The sequence below is a fragment of the Neltuma alba genome, unplaced genomic scaffold (genome assembly GCF_004799145.2).
Source record: "Neltuma alba isolate B1F8T4 unplaced genomic scaffold, ASM479914v2 tig00012522_pilon, whole genome shotgun sequence".
NCBI classification, from domain to species: domain Eukaryota; kingdom Viridiplantae; phylum Streptophyta; class Magnoliopsida; order Fabales; family Fabaceae; genus Neltuma; species Neltuma alba.
In genome coordinates this window covers 273141-288328 of record NW_021636989.1, presented here as the reverse complement: position 1 = coordinate 288328, position 15188 = coordinate 273141, and the positions used below count along the sequence as shown (strand labels likewise).

Sequence of the window (15188 nt, the reverse complement as noted above, 5' to 3'; positions counted from 1 at the left end):
AACTTCAGGAAAAAAGATTTTTAGAAGAATAGATTTTATGAAAAATAAATTTTGTAAAAAAGTAATTCTGATAAAGTGAGAGTATTTAGATAGTTGTTATCAGAAACACTTTTTATATGTGCGAATTACTAAAAAAAAGCACAGATTAATATGATAATTATATAAAAGATAGATTTTATAATATATTTTAATTTAAAGAAATAAAATTGTTAATAATATATTTCTTAACAACATAATTAATAATATATAAAATAATATAATTAATAAATAATTAATATGTGTATATATATTTGTAAAGTATAAGATTAAATATGTTTATAAAAAAATAATTGAGGAGTGTCAAAGTAATTTATCATTGAGATATATTCTGATAGGCACAATTATACTTTCCAATTTGAACCAAAAGCATAGTGGATTCACTTTTTTTAAAACTATAGTTTTGAGTCTGAAATTATAGTTTTTGTCCAAAACCATGGTTTGTTAATTTTCCTCTTGTTTGGTGGTTTGGGTCTCAAAACAATAGTTTCCTATGCTACCCAAACATGCCCTTAACATGTGAATCTATAGTAGTCAATCCACATCAATTCCAGCGTCTATAAGAAAACGGAGGCGCCCTTAGTTGAATAATTGCATATACTATCCTCAAATCTAAATATTACCTCTGATCTTTAATACAAGAATTAGTTGATTGATTTGAGTAGATTAAAAAAATTAGTTAAATTATTTATTTGTAATAACTAATTATTACTTTTCCTAAAATATCTTTACTAGTCAAATGTATTAGCTAGAACTATCATTATTATAAAGATTGGCTTGGAAAAAAATAGATAAATATGAAAAATAAAGTAGATTGGAATATTATATTTAGGATCAAAATAAAAATCAAACAAGTTTTTATATTAAAGATCAGAAGTAGTATCATCCTTAAATCTAACTATCTTTTTTAATATTAATATAACTGTATATATTTCACCGACGAAAATAACCCAAATTCCTTTTTCCTGTACAAATGGCATAAAAATATCTTTTTCGGGAAAATTTAAAAGCATGATTTAATGATTAATTAACAAAGTGATGAACGCCAACTCAAGGTTTTTTCATTACAATTGATAGGAAACGGAATAGTAACAGAATTGGGAGGAAAGCAGGGGTCTATCAAATATAAATACCAGTAATCCCACCGCCATATTGACAATTTCTCCATCAAAGCTCACCGCCCCTGCCATTCCTAAGCTCTCCGAGAGACAGACAAGAAGAAGAAGAAGAAGTAACCATGCTTGTTTATCAGGATATGCTTACCGGTAAATCTTTGATCTTCGATCGTCTTCTTTGGCTGAGTCAGCAACTTGTTTTTACTCTGAATTTGATGTTCGCGTAAACAATAAGCTGTTGCCTGGAGTCGACTTCATTATATCTTCGTGTTTACGTTTATATTTTGATTTCATAAAATTTTATAGGATCCATTTCTTTAGACATATTATAGTATGTGTGACCTGACGAGGAATGGACTGGTTGCGGACATGTGATTTTTCGACTGATAGATATTATCGCCGGACGGATTAGGTAAATACCATTGATTGCATAATATTCTCTAGATACTTGCACTCATGTGATGAATTTTCAGGTGATGAGCTTCTCTCGGACTCATTCCCATACAAGGAGATTGAGAATGGAATGCTGTGGGAGGTGGAGGGAAAGGTTGGGAATTATTTAGCATTTATTTGCATAATTATGGGTCCTCTGTTCCTCTGCCTGCTTTAATTTTTTGATGTCGGAGGATATTATGGCTTACCAAGTCAATGTTGCTGCTGGCAGTGGGTTGTGAAAGGGGCAATCAATGTAGACATTGGCGCTAATCCTTCGGCAGAAGGCGGTGAAGATGAAGGTGTAGATGATCAAGCTGTCAAAGTGGTTGATATTGTCGACACTTTCAGGCTTCAGGTAAGCAGTATTTCTTATTCTGTTTTAACTAAGTTTTGCCAGTGTTGTGTGTGAATGGAAATTTGCTTTTTCAGGAACAACCCGCGTTTGATAAGAAGCAATTTGTTAGTTACATGAAGAAATATATTAAGTTGCTGACACCCAAATTAGAGCCGGAGAAGCAAGAATTGTTCAAGAAGCACATTGAAGGGGCAACCAAATATCTCCTCTCGAAGCTCAGTGATCTCCAATTGTAAGTTTCACAGTCTCATGATTCCATTCCCTGATGTTATCGTGTCCTTGGGCGATGATACTTGATTAATAGTGGCCATCTTTTCACATAAAATTATACTGACTGATTGGCCACAATGTGGCAGTTTTGTGGGAGAGAGTATGCACGATGACAGCACCGTCGTGTTTGCATACTACAAGGAAGGTGCTACCGATCCAACTTTTATCTACATTGCCTACGGATTGAAGGAAATCAAGTGTTAAAAGAGTTCTTGGGCTGAGATAGCAAACTTCAAGCTGTTAATCAGCTTACCGTAGAACATCTAGTTATGTCTAGAGGTGGTGAGAACCTATGTTACTTTTGTTATGAGTGTGTGTGTATTTGGATCGAATCGTGTACGCTTTGGATTTTCGGAGAATTCGCTTGTTTGGATGTCATCTCACATGCCTTAGTTTCTCCTTTTTTTTCGCGTGGTAATAATTTAGCTGAGATATTTGTGACTTGGCGGTGGCCTGATTTGTTAGGTCGGGTGATTAAAATAACATCATTCATATGAAAAGGCAGCTAATAAATAGGAGCATGCCGTTGCTCAGATTCATGGAGCATTACCGACTGTTTTGCCCAGTTGAATCTCTAGACTAGTTATACCTTGAACAATTTTTTTTCCCCAGCAATTGTCCTTGAACAATTTTTTTTCCGCGAGACATGTAGATTAGCCTTAGGGCGACTACAAGTCTAAGGGAAGAACCTAATCCCAAAAGACTAGCTTATTAAGAAGAAGAGCGTTTTGAACTTATAAACCCTAAAACATTTGTGAGATTTCCTAATATAGGGTTCATAACAAAGCACTTCTCTCGAAAGCCAACGGCTCTACTTTACGGCACTTCACTCGGTCTTCTTACAAGTCAGAACCCTTCGCAGGTGGCCTTTTCCGATTGGCTAACTCTCAATGAAAACACTAATGTGATGAACATAAGTCTAAAGAAAGAATCCAATCCCAAAAGACTAGCTTATTAAGAGGGAGAGTCTCTTGAACTTATAAACCCTATAACACTTGTAAGATTTCCCAATATGGAACTTATAACACGATCCCACAATCATGTTTGTTTAGTAGTCTTGACTAAAACCTCATACATATATTATCTGAATCAGTGCCCGAAACAGCATGCATACCTTCTATAGCTCATAAATGTTAATGGGTCTGTTTGGATCAACGATTAGAAAAATAGTTTTTGAAAAAGTAAAATTGGATAAAAACTAAATGGGATAAGCTGAATTATATTTAGATTAAAATTCAGAAAAGTTAGCTTACAAAAGTAAAATTAATAAAAATTTATTTGAATTATGGTTGAATAAAAATAAATTTGATTATAAAATAACCAAAATAAGTATGAGTTTTAATAAATAATAAAACATGATTAAAAAAATAATTTCATATAATACAATAAAATTAAAATAATTTAATATAAAAAAATCAAATTTAATAAGTGAATTGAATTTTAAAACTTTAAAGAAATCATAAAAAATATTTTAAATATAAAGTGAGACATAAAAAAAAATTGAGATAATACAATACATTTAAATTAATTTAACATGAAAAAATTATAAAAAATAATTTAAATATAAAATGAAACATGAAAAAATAAAAATACATTTCTAAAAGCATATTTAAAAATAAAAGTATATTTCTAAATTATTTATTACTTTCAACTAATTTTTTATTATCTATAAATTAGTTATTTAAGACTTATAATAAGAACCAAAAGAGATAATAAATTTCTTAATTTTTTCTCTCTCCATATTTCAAAAGCTATAACTCATAAACTATAAATCATAAACTGTTAGTTTTAACCTATAGTTTATTATAGCTTTTCATATAAAAATCATATTGCCCAATCACTCAACAAAACAGTATTGATTGGTAAAAAAAAAAACAAAACAAAACAGCATCGAAATTTGCAACCGTGCTTTTCAGCCTTATAAGCCGCTTATGGTGCCTAGAACGCCTAGCCAAACAGGCTGAATTACGTTTCTCTTAAACAAAGATAACATGAGGTCAGTACATAAATCAAGAAAATATTGATCGTCACCGTTATCTTGGGCTTGAGCACATGAAACAAAAACAGAATCCATCTTATGCGTAATAATTCAAGCTTGATTTCTTCTTCGCTTGGACTTGTATTATCCCTTCATTGAAGTCCTCGTGGTTCACCTGCAATTAGACAGAAAACAGTTAGAAAACCATAAAAAAAACAGCCCAATTGTTCTCTCATTCTGCCCTTCTGCTTTATGTGAATTAATCGACATGTTTAACGACATGTACATTTGAGCGTGGATCCGACAAAATACAAAGCAATGTTCATTGGGTCACAAGCGTAGATCCAACATAATATGCTTTGGCTACAATGTTCTCGATAAATATTTATCGTTCACTCGAAACTTAGGAGTTATGGCAAAAGCAGGCATCAATCGAAAAATAACGAAGAACTTGAAAGAGCAATGCGTACACAGTAGTCATAATTACATGATTAATCACGATTATCACCTTTATTGTTGCATATATTACATCAAGGCAAAGAACAAACCTCTGTAGCATCTCGACGAAGAGCCAGCATGCCTGCCTCAACACACACAGCTTTTAGTTGTGCTCCATTAAAATCATCCGTGGATCGAGCTAGTTCCTCGAAGTTGACATCTGGATGAACATTCATCTTACGAGAATGGATCTACAAAATATCAATTAGAAGCCAATCAGTGCAAATTTCGCAAGATAAAAGTGCGTGCATATAAAGTTGCGAGAAACGAAACCTGCAAAATTCGGGCCCTTGCTTCTTCAGTTGGATGAGGGAACTCAATTTTACGATCCAATCGACCTGAACGCATAAGAGCAGGGTCCAGGATATCTGCACGATTTGTTGCAGCTATCACCTACATTTTACGAGATGAATGAGAATGGCGATCCAACTTGGAATCAAAAATGGAAATAAAAATGGGCTTAAGGGGCCAACTTCTAGTAGATTTTACAAATCAGAACTCTATCAAAACACAAGTCAGGACAACAAGAAACAAAGACAAACCTTAATACGTTCATCACTACTAAAACCGTCAAGCTGATTGAGTAATTCTAACATTGTTCTCTGTACCTCCCTATCTCCACTTACTTCACTGCAGTCAGGCACAAAATATCATGTCAAAAGATTGTCAAACTGCATAAATAATTCAACGGCAAATCTACACAGGTATAGGCCTAAAATCCCGCTGTTGGTCCAAAATATAAAAATCGAAATTCCTGCCTCCTTATAGTTATACCTATCAAAACGCTTTGTGCCAATGGCATCAATTTCATCAATGAAAATAATGCATGGAGACTTTTCTTTTGCCAGTTGAAAGGCATCACGGACAAGTTTAGCCCCGTCTCCAATGAACATCTGAAAAATATCAGGATTAGATAAGACCATTTTTAAGTGCAAACCCATTATAGAGACAATTACAAACATTGAAGAAATCCATGCACACAAAAGCTTGATGTACTGTATTTTGTGATGAAGAAATACAGATTTCTATCAAATATGGGTTGGAGGAATAGAAAATATATCCAAGCATTAGTATCAGAAATATGTAAGGGCTATAGATGAAACGATCTGGATCCAACCTCTAAGAGTCAAATATCAACTCGAATCGCAAAAGTCAAAACAGAATAAAGATTGGTATAATACTAAAAGCCTTGCTCGGCTCTACTGAAATCATCAAGATTCGAATTACTAACTTTATCCGAACTTACAACAGTAACCAACGAGTAATAATGGTATTACAAAATATCAGCCTTGCCAAGAAATTTAAAGTAGGGAAGCACAAAGTCAGGGACTGTCATACCTGGACCAGCTGTGGGCCCGCCAGCTTCAGAAAAGTGGCATTTGTTTGTGCTGCACAAGCACGGGCCATTAATGTTTTCCCTGTCCCAGGAGGACCATACAAGAGCACTCCCTTTGGTGGACGAATTCCTAACTTTTGGAAACGCTCTTTGTGGGTCATTGGCAAAACAATGGCTTCCACTAACTCTTGGATCTGTTAAGAACAAAGAACTTCAATAACCTCACCATAACTAAAAAAAATGCATTTTTCATAAACCATTCCAATAATTAACCTCACCTGCTTCTCTAACCCACCAATATCATTGTAGTCCTCCGTTGGCTTCTCATCAACTTCCATAGCCTTTACTCGTGAATCATACTCAGAAGGCAAAGTATCCAAGATTAAATAACTGTCCTTGTTAACACCGACCAGATCACCAGGCTTTAGCTTGTCCGGGTCAACAAGCCCAACAACAGGAAGAAAAATTGTCTGCAGTCAGAAGAAACACCATTTAGTTCAAAGTTGCTGTAACAAGCACTACGGGATTTTTTTAATTAAAAAAATTAGTCCTAAATACATTTGAGGCAGAAAACTATATGAAAATGAAGCAATAAAGAAATTTTATTAGATCCTGGAGTTGATACCCACACACACAACCCTTCCACTGGCCCAAAAAAAAAAAAAAAGAGTCAGCAGAGTCACCTGTCGAGTAGATGTCTTTAGCACCACGCATTTGCCCTTCCTTTGTGAATCAAGATCAATATTGGCACCATCTTCTTCAGCTTCATCTTCTGGGTTCATTTCCAATATCTAAAGCAGAAAAATATCATATTATAATTTAAAAAGAGAGTGCAATATAACAAGAAACCTAGTTCAATCTCCACCATGAAACTGCCCCTGGCATCAGCAAATTATGCTGAGATTGGAAGTAGGGCATTCACCATCCTTCTATACATTAGAGGATAGAGAAACGAAGCAACTCAAGATTGGACTAATAACGATAAATGTTATAATAGAAATCATTACAAAACACCCTCTTGAATAGCTGAAATCATGCTTTACATAACGAATGGTGAAGAACAAGCAAATATATGCTCTAAGACATGCTGGAAAACTTCTAAAAAAACCACTTTAAAGGCGATGTGCTCGTCTCTTCCCCATCGAAGAAGATACGCCTTGTGCAAAATCTTATAGGGATATTTTCATATTCATTTCGCATTCAAAATCTCTCAATTCTGGAATGGAGATGCATTTTTCAGCACTCAAACGTAGGAGGCTATAATATTAATTTTTTTAAGAATTCTTTAGTATACCATTCACAGCTCCATCAATTTTCGTTTCTTAGAAACAGCAGTTCAAAATATATACGACCTGAATGACCAGTATTCGTATTCAAAAAAGCTAGGATAGAAGCACGGTTTAAAGATTTAAAAAAATAATATTAAACAAAATATAAACAAAAGCAGTAAATTACCTCTACAATGTTGCCTACAAGGTACGGCAATTGCTTATTGAGCTTGATCTTCTCCTGATTCTCTTTTATCTTCTCCTTGAAAGATTCCAATTCCAGATTAGTTCTTTGCAACTCTTCCTACAACACCGTAAAACGAGCCAAATTTAGAAAATTACAATAAAAATGGTAAAAACCAAAAGTGACAGCAAAGGTATCCTCTGCTCTCATAAGATAGAGACTCTTAGAAACTAGACAAAGCCTCGAGATATAAGCTTCTCCAAAAGGAATAAATTTTATTCCCCTGAAAACGGGGAGACGAGATCAACGCAATCAACCCTAAGTAAACCCTAACAGACAAGATCGAAGCAGCATGACTGGATAGATAGAGTTCAATGCGCAGGCGAAAACCAAAAGTTAAAAACTAATAGATTGAGAAAGAGAGGTCGAGCCTTGAGGATGCGAATCTCGTTGTCGAGAAGACGAGAAGCTCTGACGATGTCGTCGGTTGTCATGGAAGCCAACTGATCATCTTCAAAGTTGGTATCCTCAACCATGGAGGTCGCCATTAACAAATTTCACTTTTACAGAAACCTTCGTGGTGCAATCAAACTAAGGGATTCAACAGAAGAATGCGAAAAGAAAAGCAAGAATAACGAACAGAGACGAGCCAAGGGTACTTGTTTGGTAGATTTTACCGCTGGATAAATTGTAGAATGCATTGCTATCACTAATATTGGGGAGAAAAAAAAAAAAAAAAGAAACAACAACATCAACAACAATTACCTGTTCGGGAAGAAATCATAAAATTCCCTCCTTCTTTTTGTCCTTTTCGGATATGGGCCGAACCTTTGTTGGGCCTCATTGCAAAATTGGGCCTTCACTTGTTATGATCCTGATATTAAAAATTTGAGTCGGCGTTACTTTTCAGGCCTGTTGTGACGATGAAAAAAGTTTTCAGATGGGTAGAAATGAAACTGAAAATAAGTTTTACTATAATTTTATTTTATGTTAATTGAATGAAAACAACGTAATAATAGGAAAACATGGACTCTTGAAATATGATACTACCAATTTTAATTGACCAGTCTTCAGATTTAAATTTAATTAAATTTATATTCACCTAAAAAGGCATGTAATTTGATGGTTTGCCAAAACAATATGCATTTTGCGTTTGCAGTCATTTTTCAACTCAAATATTTTAGTTTTCATTTACTTAAAGAGAAAAAAAATAACCACACTGACCAAAGCGTCACAACTCACAACTTCTATATTCTTTCTAAAGCATAGTCACATGGAACGAGTGCGGTTATGATGCATCAGGGGTTCACGGATCTACTGAATACAGCAGCATTCTGAGTGAAAATTAAATCACACCAATATAAAATTCAAAGCTTCCAATAGACACCCAGTCGGTGAAAAATGCCAGCAACGACAGCCCAGAATAGAATCTCTGCAAAGATAACATAGAGCAGAATGCCCACTCTCATGGAGTGCCATACTTTGATGAAGACGTGCTTTTGGATCCAATATATCTGCTCATGAACAACAAATCACAACATCGATAAATTTGCAAGTGGTCAGTCATATTTTGATCGAGCATATACACGTCCTGGAGAAGACTGAGTCAAACACGAGTAATACTTTGAAAAGAGCAAGGCAGAAAAGTATCCATAGTTAGGTGAAGAAATTTATCCACGCAGCTGTAGAGCAGATCAAATGTACGTAATTTGGATAAGCCTTCCCAGGAGTGTTGCAGGGGAAGACCTCCTTAGATAAAGCAAGATCCATAGTTTGGCTGTTAATTAAATGACCTATGCAACGTCTGTTCACGAGGGGCACCAGGATCCTTACGCTATGGTTGGTACGGGATTTTTGGAGGGGAGGGGAGGGGAGTTGCTCCCCTCCCCTTGTTTGGCTGATGTAATTTTTTAAGAGGGGAGGGGAGCCCCTACCCTTCCCTCGTTTGGTTAAGATGTTTTTTAAAGAAGGGAGGGATTCTTCTCCCCTCCCCTTCCCTTCTAGTCTCCTCTCCAAAAGTAGGGTTTTTTGGAGGGGAGATGAGAGATAATATTTTAATTCCTTATATACCCTTTTGATTTGTTAACCTCTAATCAGTCGTAAACATTTCTATATAAGAGAGTTTTTTTGGATATCTAACAAGAGGTTATTAAGATAATTGTCTCCAAAATTAGTGAGCATTTGTAAACTTTTTTTTTTTTTCTCTTCTTCTAATTCCAAGAGGTTGTTGGTATTTTCTTTCACCTTCAAGGTCTTTTCTCTGATTGAAATCTATCACGCATGACTTTTTATCTTGATATTCTATAAGTGTGTGACTATGTTTTGTAAATCAAAATTGGTGAATTGTATTATATATATAGTTATATCTTAACAAAATAAAAAAGTGAGAAAATTCATTTAAATTTTATGAGGTTAAAATAGTCAATTTTTTATTAGAACAAAATAAGGTATTATTAAAATTGCTCCCTCCCCTTCCCTCCAATCAATCCAAACAGGAGATTATTAAAATCCCTCCCTTCCCTTCCTCCTCCCTCCTCTCCTCTTTGTAGCTACCCTCCCCTTTCCTCCCCTCCCCTTCCCTTGATTAAAATCCCTCCCCTCCCCTTCCCTCCATCGAGCCAAACACAGCGTTAGGGTTTGGTTGGAGGGGAAGGGAGGAGAGGGGAGAGCAAATGAGCCCCTCCCCTCATTTGGTTAAAAATTTTGGAGGGGAGGGGAACTAAAATATCCCCTCCCCTCCCCTCCCCTCCCCCCTTCCCCCATTTTGGCTCCCCTCCAAATTAGGGGTTTTTGGAGGGGAGCCAAACTTTTAGACTATTATGCCCTCATAGTTTTTTTAATATTTCACTTCTACTCATAAAATATATTATTATTATAATATTTATTTTAAATAAAAAATATATTATCCTAAATAAAAAAATAAAAAATATATATTATTATAATTAAAAATATATTATAAAAAATTATTTAAATAAAAAATTATAATATTATAAAATTAATTTTTTTATAAATATATTATTTATTAAATATTTTTAAAGCTGGAAAAAAAGATAGCCTAAAGAGAATAAAATTTCATTTTTCTTAGAGCATATAAAATTTGTTAATTTGATTATTTTAAATATATTATTATATTAATTAGAATAAAAAATTATTGTACCAATTTTTTAATGCACATATTAATATGATAAAACTGAATTTTTATTAAATTATATGATTTAAATTAAAATGTAAATTAATTTATATAATATATCAATAAAAAATATAAATTAATATGTAAAGGTAAAATGGTAAATTGATTATTACTATCCCTCCCCTCCCCTCCCCTCCTTGAACCAAACAAGGGATCATTAAATATCCTCCTCTCCTCTCCTTTTTAATCAAACCAAACAAGGTAAGGATGAAACCTCCCCTCCTCTCCCCTACCCCTCCCTCCCCTACCCTCCACTCAAACCAAACAGGCCCTAAGGATAGCAACATTTTGTATTGAGATTACAGAGAATAATTTAGGATGTGGATTTCGACACCTTAATATCTCAAGAATACCCAGAACTGTAGACGGGAAGCCTTTTACAATAAGACGAAAGTGAACAGAGAATTAGATAAGATAAATATACCAGCGTATTGTGAGGATCATCATAATACCACCCATTAATAAATGCCGCAAAGATTCCTTCAGCCGCCATAACATAGACAAGCATGGCGCTCATACCAATCCATTTGAAAGGCAAGAAGAAGCATTTCAAACCCCAAATATCGAACTGGCGAGACAGAGTAGCAAATTTCTGTTAACCCTACTCAGCGGGAAACCAATATAACACTAACCACATGGCTCGGCAAAAGCAAGCAAAAAGATGAAATCTATAACGATAGAGAGGCCGGAAAAAGTATCAGTGTTAATGAAGAAAAACATACCACAATATAAAAGGCAGAGAATACTAATGCTGCAGCTCCAGATGTTACACAAACATAACTGAGCGTGTATAACTGTTTATTTAGAGGAATGGCTGCAGTAGAAACAAAAGAAGAAAAGGGATGGGATCAGAATAAACGGGTTAGATGACGGCATAGTCAGTTGCAGCGTGACAGAGTTGACAGTTCACACCATGAGTGAAGTGAAGAATGAGTCCAGAAATAAGGAGAGCTAAGCCCATAAGAAGCCAGTGCTTTAGCCTAGAAGCATGATCCTAAAATGAAGGAAGAAAGAGATAATTCAAGCAGTGATCAATTGTTATGAAGCATTGATTATTATTTGGTTCGGAGGCTTGACCTGCAAGTGTACTAGTACATGTCCAAAATGCAATCCGATAACTGTGGAGAGAACAGCAGATATTGAGCTGCAGTTGCATAGCATTAGAATAAGTAGTCCAACATTGCACAGTATGCTCGTTCACAGTGGCCAAAATTTTAAATAATAAGCAAAATTAAAAAGATTGGAAGCCCCTCAAATTATTTTCTCAGTCGCAAAGGATAAACCACGTTCTCTAGTTTGATTACATTTATGAAAGGCTATAGCATTAGCATAAACAGTTATATCCTGGTCCAAATCTAGACATGATACAGTCATTAAAAATATAAGGACCATATGCAGACCTTAGGATTCCTTCCGGCTCAAAAGAAGCATAACACCAGGAAGGAGCACTTCTTTTGAAAGGCCCCTCATATGGGGAATTCTCATTACAAGCCTGTAGCATGTTAATAAAAGATGGCAAATGTTGCAAAATGATCATAAAATAAGTGTTGCAAAGGAATGCCAGGGAAAAAGTTTCTGGGTGAAAGTGGCTACACACTTCAGACCTCCTCCAAGCTGGACGCTTGTACATGTGATTAATTCCGAGCACTTCTCTGTCAATATATCCCACAGCGTTGCAAGGGGGATCTAGTTTTCCTCTAACGCCACAGACTACCTAAAATTACAGAGAAAACATATTACAAGGGAAGGGAGAGTCGGTAAAAAGGGCAAAATTTGAAGCATTTCAACCATAACGAAGCAGTTTTTCCGAAATACCCAAGAATAAAAATAAACTTTTCATATCATTTCCTTCACACCATAACGAAGACTTACCCTTAAAGTTTTGCCGTAATAAATGCTGTCAGGGTTTTGGACAGTGAATTTCCAGTCTGGGACAAACATTCCATAAAGTAAAGCCATGTACACAATAAGTATGCATGCTGCCAACAACCTGAAATTTTAAAGGTGGATAAAATGTCAAAAGGAGAACAGCATTCCCAATCAATCCTCAACTATAATATGACACTAACCAGTGCCAATAGTATAATTCGAATACTGAAAATTCGGTGGTTGCCTGATCGTCAGTTTGTTCACTCTTCGAATACATTTCCACCAGCGCTACAATCAAATATGCTAGGGCAATTCTCTACACAGGGCAAATCCCCGAGTTTACTCCAGTTGTGTTCATTGTTTTTGGCTAAGATTTTCTGCAGTAAACAAGAAGCAAAAAAGGACTAAAATCACCTGAAGAATGCCACACCACCTTATGCGTCTCATGTCAACTCCATATGATAGATGGTCCGGAGCATGTGAGAAACCACCTTCATTGCACGTGAAGCTCGGTTTTATCATCAAAATATAGCATAATGCGGGCTATCGGGAAATTCATCATCAACATCAATTTTCAATTCATGATGACTTCCACTTGATCGCCTAATGGAAGATAGTGATAATTTACGAAATTTGTGCAAACACTGATTTGATAGTTCATTGTTATCATCCCCTCCTAGACATGGTCGTTTTTTCAGAACTTCAGATATTAATTGCCTTTTCAAGGCTTTAAATCCAACAGAAAATGTTCACGAGTCATTTAAATGCTCGAGAACAAGATATTATTTATTTGCGTTACTTTTCCTCCCTTTTGAGAAGAAAACCTAACCTTGTAAAAGCAGACCCCAGAAGAGGAGTTTGAATGTTCTTATTAGCACCTTTTTCACAGCAAGAAGTCTATTTGGTATTCTCTGAAAAGTTAAAAATAGAAGTATGAAGACTTGAGGGAAATTGAAATTACGTAAATCATTCGGTATTAGGACCTTTTCCTCATTTACAACACAATTGACTAACCTTGAGAGCCAGTGGAATGGCCATCCCCACAATGAACAAAAAGAAGGGCATTACAAAATCAGCAAGGTTGCACCCATTCCATGGCGCATGACCAATCACAGGCCATTGGCCGCCCGCGTCATCTACCAAGATCATTAGCTACATCGCATATTACCATAACACGTTGTGAGGTTTATAAAGAGGAAACTTATGTAAACCATATTCATAAAGTAAAATGACCTTAAAAATGTCATTAGGATTGTTAGTTGGCCTGTCGAATTAAGTACATCTGTACATATGTTCAGGTGATCCCGAGATGGCAGTTTTTCCAGCAAATCATAATTCTTTGAAACTTTGAAAAGAAGATTAAGTCTATTGTTCTAATTAAACAATTGGTTTGACGGTCATACGATGATTTTCACTTTGACAAGATAGTAGATTTTCAGCTCAGCCACTACCCAACGTTCTCGTTTCTATAATTTAAGAATTGTTTAAATAATTATGGAAAGGGTGAGAGATAGAAGAAGCACCGCAACAGTAAGACCACGGAAGATATCGAGCGAGGCGACGCGCTTTGGCTTGGGCGGCTTCTCGTCGGAAACGCCCGGCTCTGAAACGACAAGAGTGTGCCGGAGAGCTGTATCGGCTTTGATTTCCGCCATCACTGGATTATTTCCGGGACAAAAAACGGTGCGGTCACACGAGTGCTTTCGGAGGCTGAGCTCAGCGGATTCGCGTCCGAAGAAAAAATAAGTACAAAAATTCCGGGTGAGTCCAAACAATTTGGATTTATGTGCTCCTATGGGACCACAGTATGATTCCCATATCGATTCATATCTTATTCTATTATGATACGACTTGAGCAAGCCAACCCTCAGGATTCATAATACTGATACGTGTGTCAAGCAAAGGAAGACAACTACGAGACGCCGTCTAACTTTTTCTGACCAGCAGACGCCATCTAACTTGCAAAGCCCAATGGAAAAAGATACTCCTCCAAATATAACGCGAGTTACAAATTTACAATATAAAATCGCGCTCTCCTCGTTCAGAATGAGAATGAAAAGAGGGCACCAGGGCAGGAAGCGGGAAGAAAATTTTGAAGAGGACATCTTTGGTATAATTAGCAGGGAAGTTGTCACCATGTTACTTGGAAACTGGAAAAGAAGACAAAGAAGTGAAAGACTCTGAAACATTTGCAGTCCTTCGAATAAGCAGTAATGGAAGCGGATCACGGAAAGGTATTTTAGTTCCTACCAAAGCGCATTTCCCTATATTGTACCATCCTAGTCTGACTGGAATGATTATCCAACGAGTATTACTGCTTTCCCACTCATTGGTTCATCACTGTAGGCCATAATCACCTTCGAACAATGTTCAAAAATTGAAATCTCAGAGAAGTGAGGTGCTAATTCTACTTTGCTGATATCCCCTAAAATGAAGTCGTAGTGAACATGAGCCGATATTTCAACAAAGGATCCGAAGTGATTAATACGAAGTTTAATATTATGTTTGGCTGCGAGAGCTACGGGATACAATCTATCCAAGACCTTCCCTGAGCGTAATATTTCCCCATATCTTTTATACTCCTCCGATCCTTAATATAGGACTCATTTAACTAATTTGATTAGATTAAAAAAGTTAGGTAAGTTAGTTAATTA

General features: G+C 35.7%; 3 protein-coding genes across 3 annotated transcripts; 1 reads left to right on the top strand and 2 right to left on the bottom strand.

Moving 5' to 3' along the window:
* Positions 1–1126: 1126 nt before the first annotated feature.
* On the top strand, positions 1127–2776 carry LOC114728205 (translationally-controlled tumor protein homolog). The gene is made up of 5 exons (XM_028915081.1): positions 1127–1301; positions 1625–1698; positions 1816–1941; positions 2016–2173; positions 2298–2776. Exons 1-5 carry the CDS (start codon positions 1274–1276, stop codon positions 2413–2415), a joined length of 504 nt encoding a protein of 167 aa, XP_028770914.1. The 5' UTR covers positions 1127–1273; the 3' UTR covers positions 2416–2776.
* Positions 2777–4107: 1331 nt separating this feature from the next.
* On the bottom strand, positions 4108–8109 carry LOC114728221 (26S proteasome regulatory subunit 6A homolog). The gene is made up of 10 exons (XM_028915102.1): positions 7907–8109; positions 7479–7595; positions 6707–6814; positions 6302–6493; positions 6026–6217; positions 5462–5580; positions 5230–5317; positions 4961–5080; positions 4738–4878; positions 4108–4364 (listed from the first exon to the last, which is right to left on the bottom strand). Exons 1-10 carry the CDS (start codon positions 8021–8023, stop codon positions 4287–4289), a joined length of 1272 nt encoding a protein of 423 aa, XP_028770935.1. The 5' UTR covers positions 8024–8109; the 3' UTR covers positions 4108–4286.
* Positions 8110–8637: 528 nt separating this feature from the next.
* On the bottom strand, positions 8638–14977 carry LOC114728141 (heparan-alpha-glucosaminide N-acetyltransferase). The gene is made up of 13 exons (XM_028914992.1): positions 14058–14977; positions 13549–13686; positions 13364–13445; positions 12949–13025; positions 12735–12850; positions 12538–12655; positions 12263–12379; positions 12066–12157; positions 11743–11809; positions 11578–11659; positions 11388–11479; positions 11090–11233; positions 8638–8989 (listed from the first exon to the last, which is right to left on the bottom strand). The coding sequence occupies exons 1-13, from the start codon at positions 14187–14189 to the stop codon at positions 8843–8845; spliced, it is 1404 nt and encodes a 467-aa protein (XP_028770825.1). The 5' UTR covers positions 14190–14977; the 3' UTR covers positions 8638–8842.
* Positions 14978–15188: the final 211 nt, after the last annotated feature.

Bases quoted from the DNA above. Each gene is read 5' to 3' on its own strand.
- LOC114728141 (XM_028914992.1), bottom strand. From the start codon at position 14,189: ATGGCGGAAATCAAAGCCGATACAGCTCTCCGGCACACTCTTGTCGTT. The intron at 12,158-12,262 runs GTGTGTAGCCAC...AACATGCTACAG, and splicing joins CAGCTTGGAGGAGGTCTGAA to GCTTGTAATGAGAATTCCCC. The intron at 11,234-11,387 runs GTATGTTTTTCT...CTGTCTCGCCAG, and splicing joins TCTCTGCCTTTTATATTGTG to TTCGATATTTGGGGTTTGAA.
- LOC114728221 (XM_028915102.1), bottom strand. From the start codon at position 8,023: ATGGCGACCTCCATGGTTGAGGATACCAACTTTGAAGATGATCAGTTG. The intron at 7,596-7,906 runs GCTCGACCTCTC...ACGGTGTTGTAG, and splicing joins ACGAGATTCGCATCCTCAAG to GAAGAGTTGCAAAGAACTAA. The intron at 5,081-5,229 runs GTTTGTCTTTGT...CGTAAAATGTAG, and splicing joins GTAGTGATGAACGTATTAAG to GTGATAGCTGCAACAAATCG.
- LOC114728205 (XM_028915081.1), top strand. From the start codon at position 1,274: ATGCTTGTTTATCAGGATATGCTTACCG. The intron at 1,302-1,624 runs GTAAATCTTTGA...ATGAATTTTCAG, and splicing joins TTATCAGGATATGCTTACCG to GTGATGAGCTTCTCTCGGAC. The intron at 1,942-2,015 runs GTAAGCAGTATT...TTGCTTTTTCAG, and splicing joins TCGACACTTTCAGGCTTCAG to GAACAACCCGCGTTTGATAA.